Source organism: Ambystoma mexicanum, chromosome 2p (genome assembly GCF_040938575.1).
Source record: "Ambystoma mexicanum isolate Mex_15411 chromosome 2p, UKY_AmexF1_1, whole genome shotgun sequence".
NCBI classification, from domain to species: domain Eukaryota; kingdom Metazoa; phylum Chordata; class Amphibia; order Caudata; family Ambystomatidae; genus Ambystoma; species Ambystoma mexicanum.
In genome coordinates, this window is record NC_090923.1 from 972,666,653 (window position 1) to 972,688,659 (window position 22,007).

Consider the following 22,007-nt stretch of genomic DNA (forward strand, 5'->3'; position numbering starts at 1 on the left):
AAACAAATAGTTACAGCATTCAATGATTTTGGAATGCATGTGATCAATCTGACTAATGATTTTGTATTCGATATGCATGTATCTGGATTGAGAGAGTCAGTGAGAGCTTGGTGATGGGTTGCATTCACAATGAGCATGGATTACGCGTGGATAGTGAGCAATGGATGATGCCAACTTCCTGTTGGGTACTGGTCCGGTATGGAGTTTTCCTTATTGGATAAAAGTTTGAACAGCCATGTGGGCGTTCTAGAGCGAGGAAGCACCTCGGCTCTTCTAGTACATGGAAGTTTGGTTTCTAATTCATGTTGCGGTATTGGTCTGGTTTATGGAATGTACCTGTGTTGGTAAATGTTGATCAGCCTTGTGGTTGTGCTAGAGTGTGGTAGCGCCTCGGCTCTTTTATGCACTAGGTCTCATGTTGGTAAAGGTTGAACAGCGATGTAGTTGTTCTAAGGGGAGGTAGCGCCTCCTCTAGGGTTTTTATTACCCTTCTCGTCACGGGGAACGGATTGTAGCTGGAGTTAAGGGGTGCATGGCTGGGGGCGCCTGGCAATGACCCATTGGAATGGAGTGTGCTGGTGTCCTGAGGTGATGAGACAATTGTTTTTCATGTTACTTGTGGTGTTGAGTGTGGACTTTGTTCGATGCCATGGTTCAATGGTCCGACTTGTGTGAGGATGTCTTTGTAGCAGATAGGAGCGTTTGGTTTTACCAGTAATTGTTGATGGCATTGGGGGTGTGTGGCCACCGTTCCCAATGTGTTTGGTAGGTTTGTACAAAGTGGTCTGGTGGAATGCGCATTGTTTGTCGAGTCCATGGGTGTTTGTGAACCTGGTTATGTTGTGTTTCCACTATCTGAGTTCCTTCTTGGTGTGAGGTTGTGGTTGTTTTCTTTGGGGGGTGGGGGCTTTGAGGTCCAATTGTGCTCTAGAGTGGCAGTCTATAGGCCTGCTGGTGTTCCAGGGTTTCAACCTGGACGGCAGCGATATGTGAGGTGGGGGCGGGTGGTAGGTGGCAAAGAAGTTTTGTGGTGGTGTCAGAATGCAGGTGAAGTAGCCCTGTGTGTGCGGGTTTCGTCCTGGGGTGAGAGCCCAGTTGTCTGTTTGTGGCAGAAACAGGCAGGGGGAGTATTGATGTCTTGCTGAAGGGTTTTCGTAATAGTAGGATGTTTTGGTTTGTTGTCCGGTTGGTGGGGAACTTGTTGTGGAGGTGTCTGCATGTGCTGTGTTACTGTACCTGTGTTTTGGAAAGAGGGAGGTGTGTGTTGTAGTGCCTTTGTATGGGTGGTTGGGTAAAGGAGGGAGGTGTGTTGTGTAGTGCTTGTGAGATGTGAGGTAGCCTGTGATGTCACATGGAATGTGTGGTTGGGTAAAGGAGGGAGGTGTGTTGTGTAGTGCTTGTCAGATGTGAGGTAGCCTGTGATGTCACGTGGAATGTTGATGAGTGAATGATGGAATGTTCTGAGTGAGAGTTCTGTGTAGTGGCAGTTACAGCTGACCTGTCTGGGTGATGGGAGCCGGTGTTGTCCTAGCTAATGTCCTGTGTATTCTTCATATGTCCTGAATATGCAAATGTAACTAAGAAGCTGGAATAAATCTACTTGCAGTAATCCTAAAGGGCTTGGAGACAGCATCTTTTCAAGTACTTCTAGATGCAATGCCGGTTAATGTTCATAATTACGTCTAGGTGTGGCACATGCTAACATTCACAATTCCATCTAAGTGTGGCATGTGCTAACAGTCAGCATTCCATCTAAGTCTGGCACATGATGACATTCACCATCCTATCTAGATGCGACGCCGGTTAATGTTCACGATTACGTCTAAGTGTGGCACATGCTAACATTCACAATTCCATCTAAGTGTGGCATATGCCAAATAGTCAAAATTCCATGTGAGTGTGGCACATGCTAGTAGTCACAATTCCATCTAAGTGTGGCATATAATAATAACCACAATTCCATCTGAGAGTGGCACATGCTGACCTTCACGGTGCTATCCAGATGCAATGCCGGCCAATGTTCACGATTACGTCTAGAGGCGACGCCAGCTAATGTTCACGATTACGTCTAGTTGTGGCACATGCTAACATTCACAATTCCATCTAAGTGTGGCACATGCCAAATAGTCAAAATTCCATGTGAGTGTGGCACATGCTAGTAGTCACAATTCCATCTAAGTGTGGCACATGCTAATAATCACAATTCCATCTAAGTGTGGCACATGCTAACAGGCAAAATTCCATCTAAGTGTGGCATATGCTTACCTTCACAGTCCTAGCTAGATGCAACGCCAGCTAATGTTCATGAGTACGTCTAGAGGCGATGCCGTCTAATGTTCACGATTACGTCTAGGTGTGGCACATGCTAACATTCACAATTTCATCTAAGTGTGGCACTTGCCAATAGTCACAATTCCAACTGAGTGTGGCATGTTAGGGAGAATTCTCCAGAATGGCTAATTTCCCTTACCTACTGAGTCCCTCAGCAGCTTTGCTGGATTTCTGGGGTTTATTTCTTTTCACCTGGTAAGAGTGTGAGCCTTTTTTTCCCACTCTTACATGTGTTTTGCTGTGTGTGTTTAACATTTTCTTGTGTTCATAGACTGTGGAGCCTCACCTACTCCATAGGCATCATCTTTTTACTGTGTGTTACACAGCACCTTTAGTGCAGTGACTCATGGTTGTCTTTTAGACTTCCCAACTCCGACTCCATTTTCTGGGACTGACTACTGTCTCCCAGAACATGTAAAGTTGCCATTGACTTTATCAGTCTCTTTTAAAACTCACAGACCCAGTATAAACTATCTTAAATGGAGTCCTGGAAAGGGTTAATACTTATCCCTGTTTGCCTGTTTCTCTTGGAGCATTGTTTCTCTCCCCTTTCATTAAGACTTGGCTGGTGGCAGTGGTAACTACCCTATTTTTCTTACTGCGGTTATCTTAAATAGCCCTGGTATTGTTTTAGGCTATCTTGGTAGCCTCAAACTTAAACCCGCTAGGCTATATACGTTTTTATACGGCTCAGGTTGGTTTTCATCGCCATTTCTTGTGGTAAAAGTCTTTCTCGTGTTTTACTTTGCGTGCCAAACCAGGTTTGGTTCCTTTGTTCGCCATCCTTTCGCGGGCTTCTGCACAGAATCCCTCCTTAGGTGCCTGTATGTCTGGGCGGGACAGGATGTGAGGGAGGGGTTTAGGACTCCCTGCACAGGATCTCCTTGGAGACCCATATCGCACTCTGATCTGATTGGCTGTGGTGACTGTCCCGGCGGGACAGCCACCCTGCTATGTGATTGACAGCCAGGCTGTGTGAATGGGGGAAAACTGCATAAAAAGCAAGTCTCTGGGGCTGGAAAGGCAGAGTCGCCACTGGAACAAGAGACCCGAAGAGGACCTGACAGTAAAGGACCCCTACAACGACTGAACCTCCTGGTGAAGCCCTGCTGCAGGTCCGAATCTTCATACTCCAACGACAGGGAAGATCTGAAAGGAATCTTCTCCCCTTGAGCTGTTGGGAACAACCACTTTACCAAACTGCTCGCCAGGCCTCCCTTCTCTGGTCGAATTTGATGTACAGAGCTACAGTGAACCGGATAGCCAGGGGGAATGGACCCTGCTTGCGTTTCAAGAAGTGCACCTTTTATTCGTTGCTTTGCTGTGCTGCCGGATTCTTCCCTGGGCAGTGCAGGACCCTCCAGTCTTCCTACTTTGTGTTAGTGCGACAGTCGCTTCAGGAAACGTGAGCCTGCAGGACCTGCCAGGAACGTCCGCCTCAGCTACAGCCTTCTTCTCCATTTAAGGTACTGTTCAAACCCAGTTGTTCGTTTCGTCCAGCCGCAGTGAAAGTGTGTGATACATTTCGCTAATCCGAGGGCTTGTCCTTTTCCATTCTTTAAGCTAACTTTTCTGCCGACCAACATCATCCTGAACTCTTGGCAAAGACTTAACTGCGAACTAACCTGAACTGTGTGATCTTGAGCAAAAGACTTTGACCCATTGACTTTGGGGCAGGCCCCTTTTTAATCTGATTTCCTCACTATAGTTCTTTTTTCTAGATTGCCCTGCTTACTTACTTGTTGGTGTTACTCAATTTCTGCCTAACTTTGTCTTTCCCTCCCTTTTAAATTGCTGGAGTGCCATTTTGCTCAACCCTTCATTTTGAGCCTAACTTGTCCAGAATCTTTTGGGTGTGATGTAGTGTATTAAGAGTGTGATTTTTGAACTGCTTTACTTTAGTGAAATGTTTTACAACTTATGTGTAAATAAATGTGATGTGTAAATAAATATATATTCTTTTACTCAGAAACCTTGAGTCAGTGTTTGTTTGAATCATAGTAATTGCTGTCCTTTGTGTAACTATTGATACTGCTCACTTACTCTTGAGATAAGTCTGGCTTCTCAGCCATCGCTATCACTTTACTGTGTAGTACAGGCTTATACCAAAGGTGAATTTGTACTGTCACTTGTAGTCTTAATTGAGTGTGGTGTTCCCAAAGAGTACTGCATATAATTCTGCCTAACATGGCACATGCTAATAATCACAATTCCATCTGAGTGTAGCACATGCTAGTAGTCACAATTGCATCTAAGTGTGGCACATGCTAATAATCACAATTCCATCCAAGTGTGACCTGTGCTAATAATCACAGGTCCAAGGTAGGGTAATGCAGAGTGGAAGTTTTTTTTGAGTACAGTAATTGCTGTAGCCCCCCCACCCATGCCACACTTACTTTGGTGGTTGGTGCTGGTTGACGGCTGGCCACTGGCTTCCCCTGCTCACATCTGCTGACATCTGCAGACACTGGTTGGAGCCGCCCTTTGCCTTGGGGCCCTTAGCTGCAGTGGCTGCCGGGCAGAGGGGTGCCCTGGGAAAGTCAAGGATAAGGAGAGGTGGACCAATCAGGGCCTGGGATGGAGCCGGGGCGGGACAAAGCAGGGGAAAGCCTGCAACGCAAAGTTCCAGCAGACAAAAAAAGCGCCATGATGGTAGAATGAGGGATAGAGGGGTCGCCAGACCTAGGCTCACCTGATTTCCGGGTTCAAAATGGCACAGGGAGCTGGAGTGCACAGGGTTAGACCCTCGTAGCACCCAGGAATGGATTCAGCCAATCAGAGCCCAGGATGGCGCCGTGGCGGGGCAAAGCAGGGGAAAGCCTGCAACGCGACCTTCCCGCAGACAAAAAAGCACCATGATGGTAGAATGGGGGCTAGAGGGGTAGCCAGACCTAGGCTCACCTGATTGCCGCGACCCTTAGTGTGAGTATGCCGTTACATCCCAATTTATATTGGGCTCATTCCAATATTCTCTGGAAATATAGTGCTTATAGGTGGGCGTGGGATGGTTCCTAAACATTATATCTGGGTGACTACCTGAGTGGGTGGTTAAGAGGCAGATCTATAACCATAAATCACGAGTGAACCCTGCAAAGTCATGCTGCATATTGCGTTCACACTGGGCCATGATGTCAGTTACCTGAATTATTGTATTTCTATTTGTATTTATTAGGTTTATACCAAAGCGCTTTACATGAAACAACAAGAATACATTAGAATAAAATGGAAGCATTAATGTACAACATGAGACAAACCATCAAAAGCAATATATAGAACAATTTTCGGAAGAATGTAAAGAGAAACTGAACTAGGAAAAAAGTAAGAGGGAATCAAGGTTAAGAGGAAGGGGAGTGCAGAAGATGAGCTTTCAAGGAAGAACGGAAGGAGGAGTAAGAGGAAATGGAGCGGCTGGAGAGAGGTAGAGTGTGCCAGTGTAGAGGGGCAAGGAGCTGAAAGGAACGGAAACAAGAACAGGCACAAGGAGAAGGAGGCACAGTAAGTAGGAAGCGATCAGCAGATCTGAGGGGGCAAGTGGGAGCATAGAACGAGAGGAGAGAGGAAAGGTAGGGGGGGCAAGATCATGAAGAGATTTATGTTTATGTTTATTATTTGTAGTGCGCGTCTAACCCAAGGGTAGCAGGGCGCAGGAGAAACAAGAGGATTGTGAAGCTTAGGTTACAGGAGCGCAATAGATGGAGTCCAGCTGAGGTTACATTGCTGGACGACATCAAGAACAGTCAAAGCCAATATGGCAAATTATAATTACAGGAGATATACAATATTTACAGGTTAAATGATATGTCTAAGCATAGACAATCAATAGATGTACAAAGTTATACATATACACAATTTACAGTAATTAAGTACGAGACAGAGGAAGTTAAATTTAAGTTGAGAGTGAAAGGGAAGCCAGCCTAGATAGGAAAGCGAAGAGGAAATGGAATTGTGATGAGAGAGAAGGCAAAGGGTACGGATAGCGGAGTGATAGAGGGATTTGAGGGGAGCCAGGTGAGTGGCAGGGAGGCCAAAGAGTAGAGTGGAGCAATAGTAAATACAAGAGAAAATTAGGGAAGAGATTAAGAGTTTAGTAATTATATGAACACGAGATCCGTAAATTGGTTTCTTTGGTTGGACGCTTGTCAAAACATTCAGTCTGAACAAGTGAACTGTTTCTGTTGAGAGAACGAAATGTTTAATGCGTTTGCGTGAGTTAATAAAAGCGGCTCTTGTGAAATAGGGTTGCATGGGCTCATTATAGTGTCAGTGCATGAGATACAACCATGTTGGTACATTATGTATCATGGTTTACCTCCTGTCAGGTGATGTGTGGTGGTGGAGCAGGCCCATGCCGTCAATTGAATATTCAAAGATTATAATTTCTAAAAATATATATCGTGCCTATTCATATTTTTCCTTGGGTGTGTGATGGTATCACATCCATTGATGCTGGTGTCTGGATACAGATGATATTGTGGTCTATCTTTGGTGATAAGACTATAACAGTTTAGTATTAAGACCAAGTAGTTCAGTAGTAAACCGGCTCCTATTGTGTCTAATTTTGTCATTAAGTCTCTAGCATGTTGCTAGTGTGGGCATCCCGGGCAAGCATAGCTTGCCGGTGCATGTAAAATAAGAACGCAAGATAGTTCGAATTTAGGGTCTTTTATCTGGTATCCGTTAATATTGTCCTTGTGCATGTGAAGGTCAGGGTGCAGTTGCCTTACGCAATCTATTTCCGTGTAGTTTCCTTTAGTAAATTATTTCAATGAAAGAGGTTCTCCTGTATGGGGAACAGGTGTTAGAAAGTCTGGGTAGGTGAGTGATAAATATGGGCATGAGAGCTGCTAAGAAGGCTCAACGACGTTTTACCTGGTTAGGAGTACAAGGCTGTAGCTCGGGATATCGGCGCTCCGCTGTGTAGATTGAGCGCCACCATTATGGGAGCAGCATCATATGCCATGGCGTGATGATGTCATGTATTGAAAAACTTATTGATGTCATAGAGACTATCAAAATGCCGTGATCACGGTTATTAATGGTAGCATATGCAAAGGGTGCCTGGTCTTGATTATTGGTAATGCCACATTCTTGTGGGGATGTTAGCAAGTATCGTCTACCATTAGTATGTTATTCATAAGAGCGCAGGGTGTCCAGCACCCTTTATTGCGTGCAGTTTACATGCTGTGTGTATATAAAAAGTGTGCTTCTGCTGTGGAATCCCTTTAGTGTAAAAAGGGAAGCCTCTGAGGTCATTACTCATTAGTGGGCGTACTAAGCCTACCCGTGCAACCCTACAGGGGTGAACAGTGTTTGCCGGGTTAGTGTGTTCAGAGCTCAAGTTCAGTGGCGGCCATATGGTGACTGGGATCAATCCACTAAGTTGGCAAAGAAGGGTGGCATGAGTATATACGTAAGTGGTCATATGAAGTAATGCATTTTCTGTCCACATTGAGACCTTCTTTGATAATTCTGAGGATGCAGATAATTTTAGCTTCCTCTTGGCGTAATACCTTCTCTCAGTCTCCAAGCCGTGGGTCCACTCTGATATGTCGAATCCCAAAGAATCTGAGATTGTCTTTTTTCTCTGATTGGTGCTCCTTGTGCCAATGTTCCGCAAGAGGAGTTTTTTGTTCAGTTGTGTTTAGGCTGTGTAAATGTTCCCTCATTCCCTCATTCTAGTTCTTAGTTCACATATCATGCTTCCAACATATATTTTGTTGCAAGTACATACAATAATATAGATTACATATGTTGTCCTACAGTTGATGAACTCCTTTATTTTGATGATCTTTCCACAATGAATGGGATGTTCGTGTATATTGTTAAGAGCATATCGGAACATATTGCAGTTGGAACATTTATAGAACCCTGGTATCGGTTTCCCTGAGAGGAGGCTGGTTTGTCCCATCTGTTTTTTGTTAGCCATGAAGCTGGGGCCTTGCGTCATTCCCAATATATGTGCCTTGGTGTACACTATGCTTGGTTTAGTAGTGATGTGGTCTTTGAGATCGGAATCTAACATTAGTATGTGCACTTTTTTTTGGTAGATCCTCCTAATGATGTGATTGTCGTCAGAATACTGACTTATCAGTCTGACTGGGTTTGTCTCAGGGTCTTTTGTCTTGTCTCTAGGTTTCAGTAGTTCCGTTCTATTTTTCAGTGTGACCTTGGCTCTGGCTTTACTTATAATGTTGGTTGTGTACCCTCTATCTAGGAACCTATTTTCAATGAGTTCACATTTCTCCATGTATTCATTCTCGGTGCTACAATTCCTCCTAGCCCTGGTAAATTCCCCAATCGGGATATTGTCAATCGTGCTTTTGAGATGTGAATTGCACGCAGTGTAGCATTTACCTCAGTTTTTTTCCTGTAAGTTTTAGTCTGTATTTTCCCTTCCTCAATATAGATGCAGAGGTCTTTACTTTTTTCTAGTGTGAAGCTCAGTCCGAAGGAGTTCCTGTTTAGGTAGTCACACTATTGATCAAATTGTTTGGTGTTTCCATCCCATATAATCAATACATCATCAATGTATCTTAGCCATTTGATCACATTTGCTGATAGGATTGGGTGTTTTGTTGCATGTTTTTGCTCAAATTCCCCTACAAATAGGTTAGCCATAGAATGTGTGCCCATAGCAATCCCCTTTGTTTGTTGGTATAATTTATCATTGAATAGGAAGATATTACTTTTTAGTACAAATGAAACAAGCTCTTTCAGCATTGTAACATATGTGTCATAAGAAGCAGGGGCATTTTGGAATGTGTAATCAATGTTGTTTAGTGCCAGAGTGTGGTCAATACAGGTGTACAGAGCCTTCACATCAATTTTTCCTAACATATCTGTCCTTCCACTGTATACCATTGAGGTTCTCTAGTACCTGCATTGTATCACGTGTATGGGAGTTCAGTTTATATACTTCAGGTCTCAGGATGATGTCTATGAATTTGGATAGGTTTTCTGTTATTCACCCATTACCGCTGACTATTGGTCTAACCTCCAGGAGGTGCGCGTATTCCTTGTGTATTTTGGGGAGGAAGCATATAGTTGGGATTGTAGGTTTGTCAGTACACAGGAAGGATCTTTCATTGTCATTAAGCATTTGTTTGCCATGCCATTTTTTTATTAGGTCGTTCATTTCATTAGTCAGGTTATTATTATTATTATTTGTTTTTTGCATTTTTAAGGTGCTCACACAGCCCGCCGGCATCGAGGCGCTGAAGGTTAGTAATGTGTTCCCTGTTGACAATTTTATAACAACCCGGGGTGCTGAGGTGATCATCTCCCATTGCGACGTAATCCTTTTTGTTCAGAATTACAATGTTTCCACCCTCGTCCGCCTCTTTAATTATAATATCACAGTCCGATGCCAGTTTGTTCAAAGCCAGTTGTTCCTAGATGTTTAGTTTCTTGGAACTGTGATATTTGTTTTTCTGTGTGGTGTCCATATTTTTGGCTATGTCCATGATTATTTGGCAAAGTAAAAGTCGAGAGTAGAACTGTGTATTTGTGGCGAGGCGGACAAGGCCTAAAGAACTTATTGAACTGCCAAAAGCTTGAAGCCCAAGCCTGAACTGTTGAATTGTACCAGTAAGCCTAAGTGTGCAAAACTGATAGAACTGTGCCATCCATCTTTCCTTTTTAAGAAACTCTCGAGATCCCGTGCATCTGAACGTGGTGAAGGGAGTTGTTACCTAAGCCATTCTGAAATTTCTTTTAAGACACTATTTTTCCTTTTTATATCCCTTTTACACATTTGTCATTTGAGAAGGAGGGCAAAGTGCGTTTTTTTAGCATAGGCTTTTTTATTTTGACGATACTGACTTGGGCTTGTTTGTTATTTGTTTAATGGTCGAGACTACTAACATTCTAGAGTTAGGGCAAGTTAGGAATTCTCCCAACCTTACTAAAAATACAAAATAAAGGTTTTCGAAACTTGCATCTATTGTGTCTGTGTCTACTGTTGATGAGTACATTTCATGGGAGAAGATACACAGAAAGTAAATGCATAGTAGCTAGGAACAAAGTGGAGTTGACAGAACAAGCATCGCTTTTAACATCAAAAATCATCCCTAGGTCAATGGAAGCATCTTTAGTATTTGTAAGCAGTGCACAGTCAACCAAGATGAACATATCTATACTGAAACATTGGCCATTACTAAGCTGACAGCAAATGACAGGACCTTTTTGCATAAAAAACTATTTTTGACCTCCAGAGAAGTAACAATCTGAGAGACCTACTAGTGAGAACAACACCCAAGAGAGGGATCAAATAGAAAGCAAACAATAATGAGACATACCCCTGTTTGGCATGTAATAACTGCAATGAAATCATCAAAAGACTTGGTTACACACCCAAGAACAGGAGCAAAATTCAAATGTAGAGGAGGAGCCAAAAGCCTCACCAGAAGTCCCGCCCCCAACCTGCCTATCTGTTGGGGGGCGGGGGGCGGGAAAGCAAAACCTGTGATGATGCCGATAACGCGAGCAGCCTTTGAGGCAAAGTACCCATTGAGGAAGCCATTCTTTATGTATCCACAAAGAACTGACAGTCTCTTGGGAAAGATTCCTGAAGAGCGGAAGAAGATGGATGAAAGAGCTGACTGGTGACGTCACATGAAGTAAAGTCACGTGCTGAGAAGAGATAATGATGGACCACGTAAGAAGAACATACTGATGGCGAAGTAACTTGTTACGTGTAAATTAAAGATTACCCGTGTGAAAAGCACGGAAGAAAATGCAAACCGTTTTATAACTGTACAGAGCCAGCAACGCAAGTAGATTCAGTGATCATAGAAGCTAGCTATAAGTAGTATAATAGACTGCAGGTGGTGCTGCTAAGGTATATATGAAGCATAAGAAACGCTAAGGTATATATAAGCATAAGAAATCTGAAGTATTTACGGAGGCAGAAGTTGAGCAGGAAAAAAGGTTTATTATAACCAATAAATGAACCCGGCGCCTCGCACTGCGACTGCTTCCATCCACTCCTCACTCTCGCTCCAACCGTCCACCAGAATCCTCACTCTCCTTAAACACAAACATTCTTATGCAGACGCAGACGGGGAGCCCAAAGAAACATGAACAATGAAAGGCAGAATACTACAAAATCTGGACATTCCACATCGTGTTTTTAGCAAACTGGGATCTTAATGAGCAAGATGCCTGAAAGTGTGTTGCAGTTAACAAACATTAGATGACAAGCAAGAACTGAGGAGGCTTGTCTGGCCCAGTGTCAAGAGGCCAGGAGAGCCGAGAACTGGTTGTCTATTCAAAAGATACAATTAAGGAAAGAAGCGAGCCAAGGTGCAGTTGAGAGACAATGAGTGCCAAGTTTTATTCGTTTTAATACCATCAAATACAGAGTTGAAGCTCGAATCATGGTCTTCAAATACGTGACCTAGATGAAAATAGACCTGGGCAGATGCCGTTGAGACGAAGAGATGCGAGCAAGCATACACTCCCTAATGTTCCCAGGAGTTTTGAAGACTACAAGGCCATGTTGAAAGGCTAATTGAATAACAGGCAGCTTGAGTGATGATAGATGTTGAGCTACTTGGGTGGGGAGGTATAGTCAAGACCAACCCACCCACACCTGGAGGACCAGCTGGTGTGCTGCCAGCGAGTGGAATATTCCAGAAGTGTACAAGCGTGCCAACCAATTATAGAGGGCCACGTATCAAAGAGCCCTGTAGTTTGAGACCCAATGAATCATTGTGTATTTTGTGTCGATGAAGATGACTTGCACTAGAGGAGGGCTTTGTTGCCCACCTGGCAGTAGAGACCCAATGATAACTTCAACCCCCATAGAAAGTATATGTAGATGTTCCTTGTTACCCAACTACAACTCCTCATAGGTTTTGTAGTTTTGCCACGTAGTACGACGTCATTGATGACAAATATTTGGTGTATAAGGAATGTTTTTTATGAAAATCAATGAGCTTGATACTGTTGACATCCGTAAATGTCCGTTGTCCGTTGTACTACCTGTTTTAGATAATTGGTAATAAAACAGTGTACCTTTTGCCAACTTCCGACCTTATTGTTGATGTTTAAGTATTTTCTGCATCCCCATCCTTCCCATAAGAGCGCCACCTCGTCTTAAAGGTCTCGATTTCGGGTTCAAGTGGTAGCGGGTCGGATGGTTGAAATAAAAGATCAGTTGACTAGAGACTCCCGGATTAGCCGATCCCCTCTGCCCTTTAGCTTAAAGGACGTGATGTTTCCTGTCGAGAGCGGCCAAACATAGTCAAGCTTGCAAGTAAAGAAGATACAGGTGGGACGGGTCCCTCTTTGACGAAATCCCTCCTGGTTTCCACAGGCGCTGAGTGGAATGAAGGCGACAGCAGACGGATTACGAGAGGGGAGAAGATACTGAGGGTCTACAGCTGAAAAGTGAATGGTGAGTAGACTAAGAGACTGGCAAATTGAAGGGGAAAAATGGGGTCATAATAGAATAAAGTAACAGGGGGTTGTTTCAGTGTTTAACGGGGAAACGTCAGAAATATATGATAGAGTAAAGTGTTCAGGAGAGACTTACAGCATCTGGAAGCCTGGCAGTCCTCGCTATAGCAGTGTAGAAGAAGTCATTTTAAAATCCAAGTGGATAAAACTAGGCTACACACAAATAGGATCTGTGAAAGAAATTGACTTAAACTCCCATTGGGGGTATTTTAGGGGAAAATGAGAAGGTGTCATGACGTGCATGTGAAAGTCGACTAAGTATGTCTGTTTGTAAATTTTATGTGTTAAGGAAGTGGTGGAAAAAACAGTAAAAGTTGTTATTTATTCTATGTTAATATCAACGTCGATCATAGAGAGGATTGAGATTATTGCGAAATTAAGGTTTTGAGTGGCAAAAGTATGCTCATATTTATAATTTTTCTGAAAAGTATATTTTGTTTAAACACCGGTATGTATAGACAGTTGATTGAGACTTGTCAAAATGGGAGAAGACATACCACTGATGCACATGTGCAAGACATTGCCCAAACATATGCCCAAGATCAAACAGTAAAGTGCAGAATGGGTAAAAGGCACGGCAGATGCATGGCCACAAGGGGAATCACTGGCGAAAGCAGTATTACAACACATGACCACATACCTGCATTCAGCATTCACAGGGAAGAAATTAGAGAACAGATTAGCTATTTCAGTGCTCTGGAAGATGTATCAGGAGGAGCGGGAGGATCCGCCCCCTGACGAATGGATCCTTAACCAGAGTAAGGAGAAGGGTGTTGAGCCTTCTGCTCTCCCTACTCAGTCGGAAATATATGGCTATAGTACAGAAGATGTAGAACTATATTGTCATGATGCCTACCCCCGGGCATCCGGATCAAGCCCATCAGCCCCGGGAGCAGGCATCCAGGTATTTAATAAAACCCCAGCAGCCCCGGCTGGGGGCTGTCTGGGTTCAGTCCTGGCGCCTTGGGCGCCCGGCTCATAATAGAAATTAGTCCTGGCGCCATAGGCGCCAGGCTCATAGACTTTACTTACCTCATGCAGACCATGCTGCAAATGAATCCAAGCCAACGTGAGGCCTGCAAGGGACTATTTTTCTACAGGGACTATTTTTTACTCGGGTGTGGTTCTAGGGACTTCTTACCTGGAACTACTTTGGAGGCTATTTAAACCACGTCCGAACAGCAGCACATGCTTCGTGTTATTCTGCATCCAGCAGCGTAACGCTCACCGTGCCTGCAGTCAGCATCCAGTCTTCAGCCACGCCCGTCTCGAATCCAAGCAATAGAAGAAAGAAGAATGAAAGGTTAGAAAACAGATATTATTTCAATCCTTACCTGAATTCCGGATCCATCACGTCTTCGAACTTGAAAAGAACATTATTCTACACGCGTCGCATCGCCAGCTGCAGCGCCGCGCCATACTCACCAGTCCTCACAGCATTTTTCGATTCGGCGCAGCCTCCATCATTTTCTCCGCCGAATTCCACCATCTAGGGGACAAAAGAAATATAAGGTGAGCCGAGAGAGCCAACAAATACAACCTCTCCACCATAGACTTACCTGATTAACAACCGGAGGCATTATTCTGTAACAAACCGCAACTTCTTACGCCGCACCTGTAAGGAGAGAGAAACCAGCAATTTAAACACACACCTCTTTTGCCGGACAGTGTTGGGTATTACAGACTCTTACCTCAACACCATCAGCTGCCACAAGACAATCTTCCCTTGGACCCAGCTGCAACACAAGAAAGGAATGTACAAGAGTTAACATCGGACATACTGAACTCTTTGAACTTTATACTTATGGGTTCTCTCCTGGAACCTCTGAGTCAATATTCATCCGGAACTCTTCCGACGCCCTCAAACCAGTGAAGTAACTGGTATCTACGCGCCCCTGCATTCCACGCAGGATGGAGAGCTCATCATTTACAAACATAAGGTGAGCTTACAGAAAGTGAATATCGGTGGTGATTAGTGGGGAGAACAGTGGGGTGCCATTACTAAAATCCACGGGTGGCTGAATCCCTTTCTCCACTTGCAGGAGAATATTTCTACGGGTCAAGCAGATGAGATTAGGCGGTCCAGTCCAGTCTGTCGTCTCTGCACTACGCTTCACGTTGGAGGAGGTCGCAGCTGTCCGGGTCCGATCGATGCCCCTGTGGGAGCCAGGTGAGCGTAACATATATCCGTTAAGAGAACTAAACGCGGTGACAGGATGTAGCATTCCAATATATGAGCCACCTGCATATAGCAGTGGTGATAGTTCCGAAGAGAGTAAGAGAAAGGAAGACATCTTCAAAGCCATGCAGAACAAGGAGGAGAAAAGTGAATGATTGAATGTATCTGTAGAGATAGAACGAGAAATTAAAAGGTGTAAAGGGGAAAAGGATGAAGCTGATGAGATGACGATCATGCAAAATGAATGGATGGATGGACAGATATTGCTTAAACTTGATGGGAAAAGCTTCGATGAAGTTAGGCAAGGGGAAGATCAAGCAGAACAAGATCAAAAAGACAGAGAACGAGAAAAAGATTAAGGGAAGACGAGAATAAAAGAAAGAATAGACAACGGAGAGAACAAATGTATCAGGAAAAGCAGCAACCAAAGGAAGAAAGGGCAGAAGAGCAAAGGAGACATGATAACAGGCAGAGAGCACTCGAAGAACAAGACAAGTTGGATAAAAAGAGAGAAGAAGAGGAATAACAGAAATTACGAGACAAAAGAATGCAAATATGAAGAGATGAGGAAATACGTAGAGCAAATGAGAGAAGGGAAGAGAAAAGAAAAGAAAAGAGGAGGAAAGAGTTAGATGGGAAGCGAAGAAACAAAGAGAATTAGATGAAGAAATGGAGCAAGAAAGAAGACAGAGGGCACGCGACATTGATTGAATTCAGAAAGAGCTCATGGAACCTAGTCCAGTAATATCGTGGAGCCATAGAGAGAAGTTCCTCCCACCACAGGGTGCAGCGATATAACCGCTTGGAATAAACCTACAGGAGTTTCTTCCATTAAAGGAAGCAAAGCCAGGACCATCTGGTATAAACATAGATGAGAATTTTGAGATAGGAAGTATCAGAGATAGAATTGATAAAGTTTATCGAGACACGAGGACAAAGAGTGAATCAGGGAGCAAGGGAAAAGAAGATTGATCTATAATTGCCCATTCACGAGGCAAGGAAGGAAGCTTGTTTAGTCTTCTGCATAGAACCTTGTTGTTGGACAGGTTGACTTTTTACAGAGATGAGAGGGAAGAAAGTCACACTAGTTGGGGACTCGATATGTCAGAAGAAGATAGGGAAGCCTTCCAAGGGGAGGAGGGAGATAGCGCATGCGGTCCAGAAGGATGAATATTGTCAGACAAGGAAGTGAGATGGTCAGATCAAGAACGACCTAACAATAGAACGTCAGAACCTATAACGTATCCCGAGCACCCTAAAGGACGAGCGCATAGTGAGAAAGGAGACTCGCCACCATATGTGAGCAGACTAAGGTCATTGCAGGAAGAAGGTGATGTGGAACCATCGTCCCTACTATGGATAGGCAGACAATAGGAGCCGATGGTGGATCTGGGTATATGCAGTTCCCCTTGTTAGAAAAAGGAGGAGTTAGGCCACAGCATATCCCATGGCCACAGATGGATAAAGATAATTTAAGATGTAAACTTCCTAGCTTCACAATTGGTGCAGGAAAATGGATTTATGAACTAGAAAAAATGACAGGAGGAAATACAATAGGGGACAATAAGGGTCTCCTAGTAGCCATTCTTGGGGAAACGGCTGACAATATTTGGGCACAAGCAGGTTATTCTAGTGTCACGGCACAGAATACAGCTCAGATGGAGCACCATTCAATAATTGTAGGGCAGGAGAGCACTGAGGGTGCAGTATCCTGCACCTCAGATATGGGTGCAATTATGGCACGAAAGATGCAAGACGGGGAATATCTGATTGCTTACATTCAGAGTATTCAGGAACAGTAGAGTTTGGAAACTCGCAAGCCGTGGTGTAACGCTCACCTGATTCCCACAGAGGCGCAGGTCTGGCTACGAGTGCTGATGCCTCTTCGATGGTGAAGCGCAGGACTCTGAAGATGGACAGGAAGGGCCCCTTTACTCTGGCTTCTCCGGCTCGCAGGAATATTCCCCTGTGCGTGAAAAGGGAGTATTACCTACTGACTGAGTTATGCTCAAGCCTCCCACTCTCTTCCAACCCTCCACGATACCCTTCCACGATTCCCCGTGAAGTCTCACCTTAGGGTCAGGCAAGATGAGCTCTCTATTCTGCTTCTGATGCAGGGGCGCGTTGAAACCCAGTTACTTCACTGGATTGAGGATTGATGGGAGTTCAGGTAAGCTTGACTATTCAGGTAAGGCTCTGTAAAAGTTCTGTTGCAAGTCCAAAAGTCCAAGCTTAATAATAATGTTCATAGTCTTTTTCCCCTTAGGGGCCGGGGTTCGGAATGCCGGAGATATGGCGCCGACCCGAAGTGAAACGTGCAGTTCCAGTAATTGACAGGTAAGTTCTGGATGAGCGCTCGGGTAATGTCTTGCATTCGCTCATTCAATGTCTTTGTCTTTTTTCCCCATAGGGGCCGGGGTCCGGATGCCTGGAAGCGGCAAGACCCGAAATGAAATGGGAATGACCCAACAGGTAAGACTTAGAAGGAAACTGAGCTTTTCCTATTCCCTTCCTTCTCTCACCTTGTTCTTGTCTTTCTCTCTAGGTTCTGGGAAGTGGCTGTGGATCTGGATGATCGCTGCTGAAGATGGTGGCGTCCAGGAAAGGTGAGTGAAATGCAGCGCTGCAGCGATCGTAGCGAAATGCTTTTTAAAATGTTGTCTTCCTTTCCAGGATCGTCGGTGTGATGTCTATGTGGTGCTGATTTAGCAGGTAAGGTATTTTGTCTCCCTTTGCAGGTGACCCAGGATTCTGACAGGCGTGGCTGAGGTCCAGATGCAGGAGCTGACACGGTGAGCGTCCAGCTGCGAGGAGCAGAACAACGCGAAGCGTGAGTTGCTGATCGGGTGTGGTTTAAATAGCTTTGGAAGAAGTTCCAAGTGTGTATCCTTCCTCCGATCAGGTATGTATCCTTCCCCGACCACACCCGGGTGGAAAGTAATCCCACAGGTAAAGTAGTTCCATTCAGGCCTCAAGAGGGCCTGGATGTGGCAGCAAGGTCTGCATCAGGTGAGTGCACATTAAAACACTTGAACACATGTCTAGCTTTATGAGCCTGGCACCTAAGGCGCCAGGACAGGGGTCCAACATAAGCCTGGCGCCTAAGGCGCCAGGACTGCGTCCAAAGGGCCCCAGCTTGGGCCCGCTGGCACTCCCCTGGGGGAAATGATGCCTGCCTCTGGGGTTGCTGGGTCGGACCTGGCTCCTTGGAGGTAGGCTTCATGACAGTACCCACCCCTCAAGGCCCCTCCCAAGGTTCTTCCCTCCGGGGGTTTTGGCTTGTTCGGAAATCTCCGGTGAAACCTTTGTACTAATCGAGGTGCGTGGACATGGTTACTAGGCTCCCACGATCTCTCCTGAGGTCCATATCCCTTCCAGTCAACAAGATAGAAGAGTTTCGACTTTACCACCTTGGAGTCTAAAATGTCTTTAACTTCGAATTCTAATTCCCCTTCAATTTGAACTGGATCTGGAGGCTTGGACAATCGGGTTCCTGGTTGTACGGGCTTCAAAAGTGATGCATGAAAAACTGGATGTATACGCATGTTGGACGGTAGATCCAGTTTAAAGGCCACTGGGTTGATTATAGCCTTGATGGGATAAGGTCCTATGAATCTGGGATTGAAGGTTCGCGGGCCCTTGAGGGATAAGTGTTTAGTTGCTAGCCATACCTGGTCTCCTACTTGGTAAGGAGGAGTTTTACTTCGGTGCAAATCTGCGTTTTCTTTATACTTTTTCTTGGCTTGCTGTAAATGAGTTGCAGCTTCTTTGAAGGCTCGGGTTATTGTGGAATGCAGATGATTTACTGCGGGCATTTCCAGGGTCAGAGGTGGATCTAGGTCAGAGGTCCGAGGATGATGACCATACAAAGTATAAAAGGGGGTTTGTCCGGTTCCCGAATGCACTGAATTGTTGTATGCATATTCTGCGATCCAAAGGATGTCTTTCCAATTTAACTCGGATTGGTGTAACATGCACCAAAGATATTGCTCGAGAGTCTGATTGGTTCTCTCGGTTTGTCCCTCGGTCTGGGGGTGGTGGCTGGTGGATAACCGCACATCTATTTGTGCTAGTTGGCAACACTTCTTCCAAAAATGGGAGATAAATTGACTTCCACGATCCGAGACTAATATGGAAGGGAAACCATGTATGCGAACTACATTCTCCAGGAATTCCTTGGCCAAGGTGGTAGCAGAAGGCAAACCCTTTAAAGGGATAAAGTGGGCCATCTTGGTGAATAGTTCCACAATTACAAGGATTGTGCTGTAACCAGCACAAGGAGGCAGGTCGGTTATAAAGTCCATTGACAGGGTGTGCCATGGTGCGGTGGAATATCCAAGGGTTGAAGTAGGCCGGCTGGCCTTTTCTTTTGAGCCTTGTTTTGGGCGCAAATTCTGCAAGACAGAACAAAAGACTTTATGTCTTTTCTCCAAGAAGGCCACCAGAAGTGATGTTTGATTTTTTCCTCCGTTTTAGCGATACCAGGATGTCCTTCCATTAAAGATTCATGATGATGGGCAATAATAAGTTCTTGCAATTCTTTACTTGGCAGAAACAACCGCTCCTGGAAGTAGGGTAAGTCATCCTTAACGGTGTAATGAGGACCCTTCTGACTCCATTCCAGTAAGGTTGAAGAGTCTAGAAGTTGTTTTACTTGTGTTTGGATGTCCTCAATAGTGTGCAATGAAGTTAAGCCTAAGATTCTTTGCTCAGGTATGATGGGAACAGGTTCTAAGCTCGAATTAGGTTCTTCCATGCCAATCCGGGATAAGGCGTCCGCTTTTCCATTCTTGCAGCCAGAACGATAGGTAATTACAAAATCAAATTCCGCAAAGAATAGAGCCCATCGGAGTTGTCGTGAAGATTGAGCTTTGGCCGTCTTTAAATATTGTAAGTTTCTGTGGTCCGTAATTACGGTAGTGGTGTGTCTTGCCCCGAGAAGATAGTGACGCCAAGCCTTGAAAGCAGATTTGATGGCCAGTAACTCTTTATCGGTAATTGCGTAGTTGATTTCAGAAGGAGAACATTTTCTGGACCAAAAGGCCACTGGGTGTAGTTGGTTAGTTTTTGGGTCTCTTTGCGACAGGACAGCTCCCGTGGCCGAACTGGATGCATCGGTTTCCACTATGTACGGGAGATCTGGGTGCGGGTGTTTCAGTACAGGTGCAGAGGTGAATTTGGTTTTCAGGTCCTGGAAGGCTTGTTTGGCTTCAAGAGTCCATTCGAAGCGTTTGTTTTTCTTTAGGAGAGCGGTGATGGGTTGGACTCTTCGGGAAAATTCCGGGATGAATCTTCGATAGAAATTGGCAAAGCCTAGCATGCTCTGAACTCCCTTCACCAAGCTAGGAGATGGCCATTTGAGGATGGCGTCCACCTTTCGCGAGTCCATTCGGACTCCTTGAGGTGTCAGGATGAATCCGAGAAACACAACTTCTGTGGTGTGAAAAACGCATTTTTCGAGTTTTGCAAATAGTCTGTGCTGGCGCAATTTCTCAAGAACTGCCCTAACATGTTTTCTATGATCAGATTCTGAAGAAGAGTACACCAGGATGTCGTCAATGTAAACAATGACACAGACATCGATAAGTTCCCGAAGAACATCATTCATAAAGTACTGGAAGGCGGCAGGTGCATTGCACAACCCGAAAGGCATCACCTGATACTCGAAGAGCCCAAATTTGGTGCGGAATGCAGTCTTCCATTCGTCGCCTTCTTTTATGCGCACCAGGTGATAAGCTCCTCGGAGATCTAACTTGGTGTACACACAAGCGTCTTTCACCTGGTCGATAAGTTCAGGGATCAAGGGCAGAGGATAACGATTCTTAATCGTTATTTGATTTAGGGCGCGATAGTCTATACACGTTCTAAGGTCGCCTTCTTTTTTCGGCACAAAGAACAGAGCTGAAGAGACAGGAGACTTGGACGGGCGAATAAAACCATTGGCTAGGTACTAATCTAAATACTGACGCAAATGCAGGTTCTCAGGTTCCGTAAGAGCATAAATCCTACTACAAGGTAGTTGAGCATTGGGTACCAGATCGATTTGGCAATCATAAGACCGATGGGGAGGTAACGTGTTAGCCTGTTCTTTCTGAAAAACGTCTTGGAATTCTTGGTATTCTGACGGTAGCTGTACAGGGGTGGAAGTTGCTGAGGCTAGACCCATAGCTGGATTTCTTGGATAACAAGTTGGTTCACAATCAGGAAAACTTATCTTCTTTGCTCGCCAGTCAATTCTGGGATTATGTGTTTCTAACCAAGGAATTCCAAGAATTACTTGAAATTGTGGGGCCTTGATCACATCAAACACGATTGCTTCCCGATGTCCATCCTGACCCACCAGAGTCACTTCAACAGTGGAATGTGTTACAGGCCCTGAGGCTATTTCGGTTCCATCTACTGTAGTAATGACATCTTGGGTTACTTTCGGGCGGAGAGGAAGCTTAATCCTGGAAGCCAATTCACGGTCTATGTAATTTCCAATAGCTGCACTGTCGATGTATGCTTTTATAGCATGCAACTGCTGAGGCTGTTTTGGGTCCACGAGCACCATTGGCATGACAAAATGCGAGGTCAAAGAGTTAGTTTTCAAGCTCGGCAAGCGGACCCCTACGCTTGTCGGGCTAGGTCGTTTCCCGAATCAGGTGTCAATAATTCGTTATCAGTAGCTCCAACCACTTTCTTAAGTGGTTTAACTGGACGATTTCGAAGAAAGTGACCGGAAGTCCCGCAATACAGACAAAGTTGCATTTGCCGCCTTCTCTCTCATTCTTTCTGCGTTAATGGACCTTTAACGCCACCGATTTGCATTGGTTCAGATACGTCGGTACTCTTGGAGTTAGCGTGGGTTTTGATCGGTACTCGGTTTTCATACTTGAACCGATCTGCTTTTCTATTTTGAAGTCTGTGATCAAGTTGAACCACCAGGTCTATGTAGTCTGCGCAGACCTGGGGTGGGTTTACTATCTGAGCTAGAACGTCCTTAAGCTCTCCGCGCAGGCCTCAATGAAACAATGTGATCCTTTTGTTTTCTGGC

General features: G+C 44.7%; 1 protein-coding gene across 1 annotated transcript in view; it reads left to right on the forward strand.

Annotated features, from left to right (window-relative positions):
* Positions 1-22,007, forward strand: part of CCS (copper chaperone for superoxide dismutase) — a 928,930-nt gene that overhangs the window by 1,002 nt on the left and 905,921 nt on the right. Inside the window, exon 2 of the mRNA XM_069644778.1 lies at positions 12,650-12,730. Within this exon, the coding sequence (XP_069500879.1) occupies positions 12,728-12,730 (3 nt within the window). The 5' untranslated portion in view covers positions 12,650-12,727. The remainder of the gene's footprint in view (positions 1-12,649; positions 12,731-22,007) is intronic.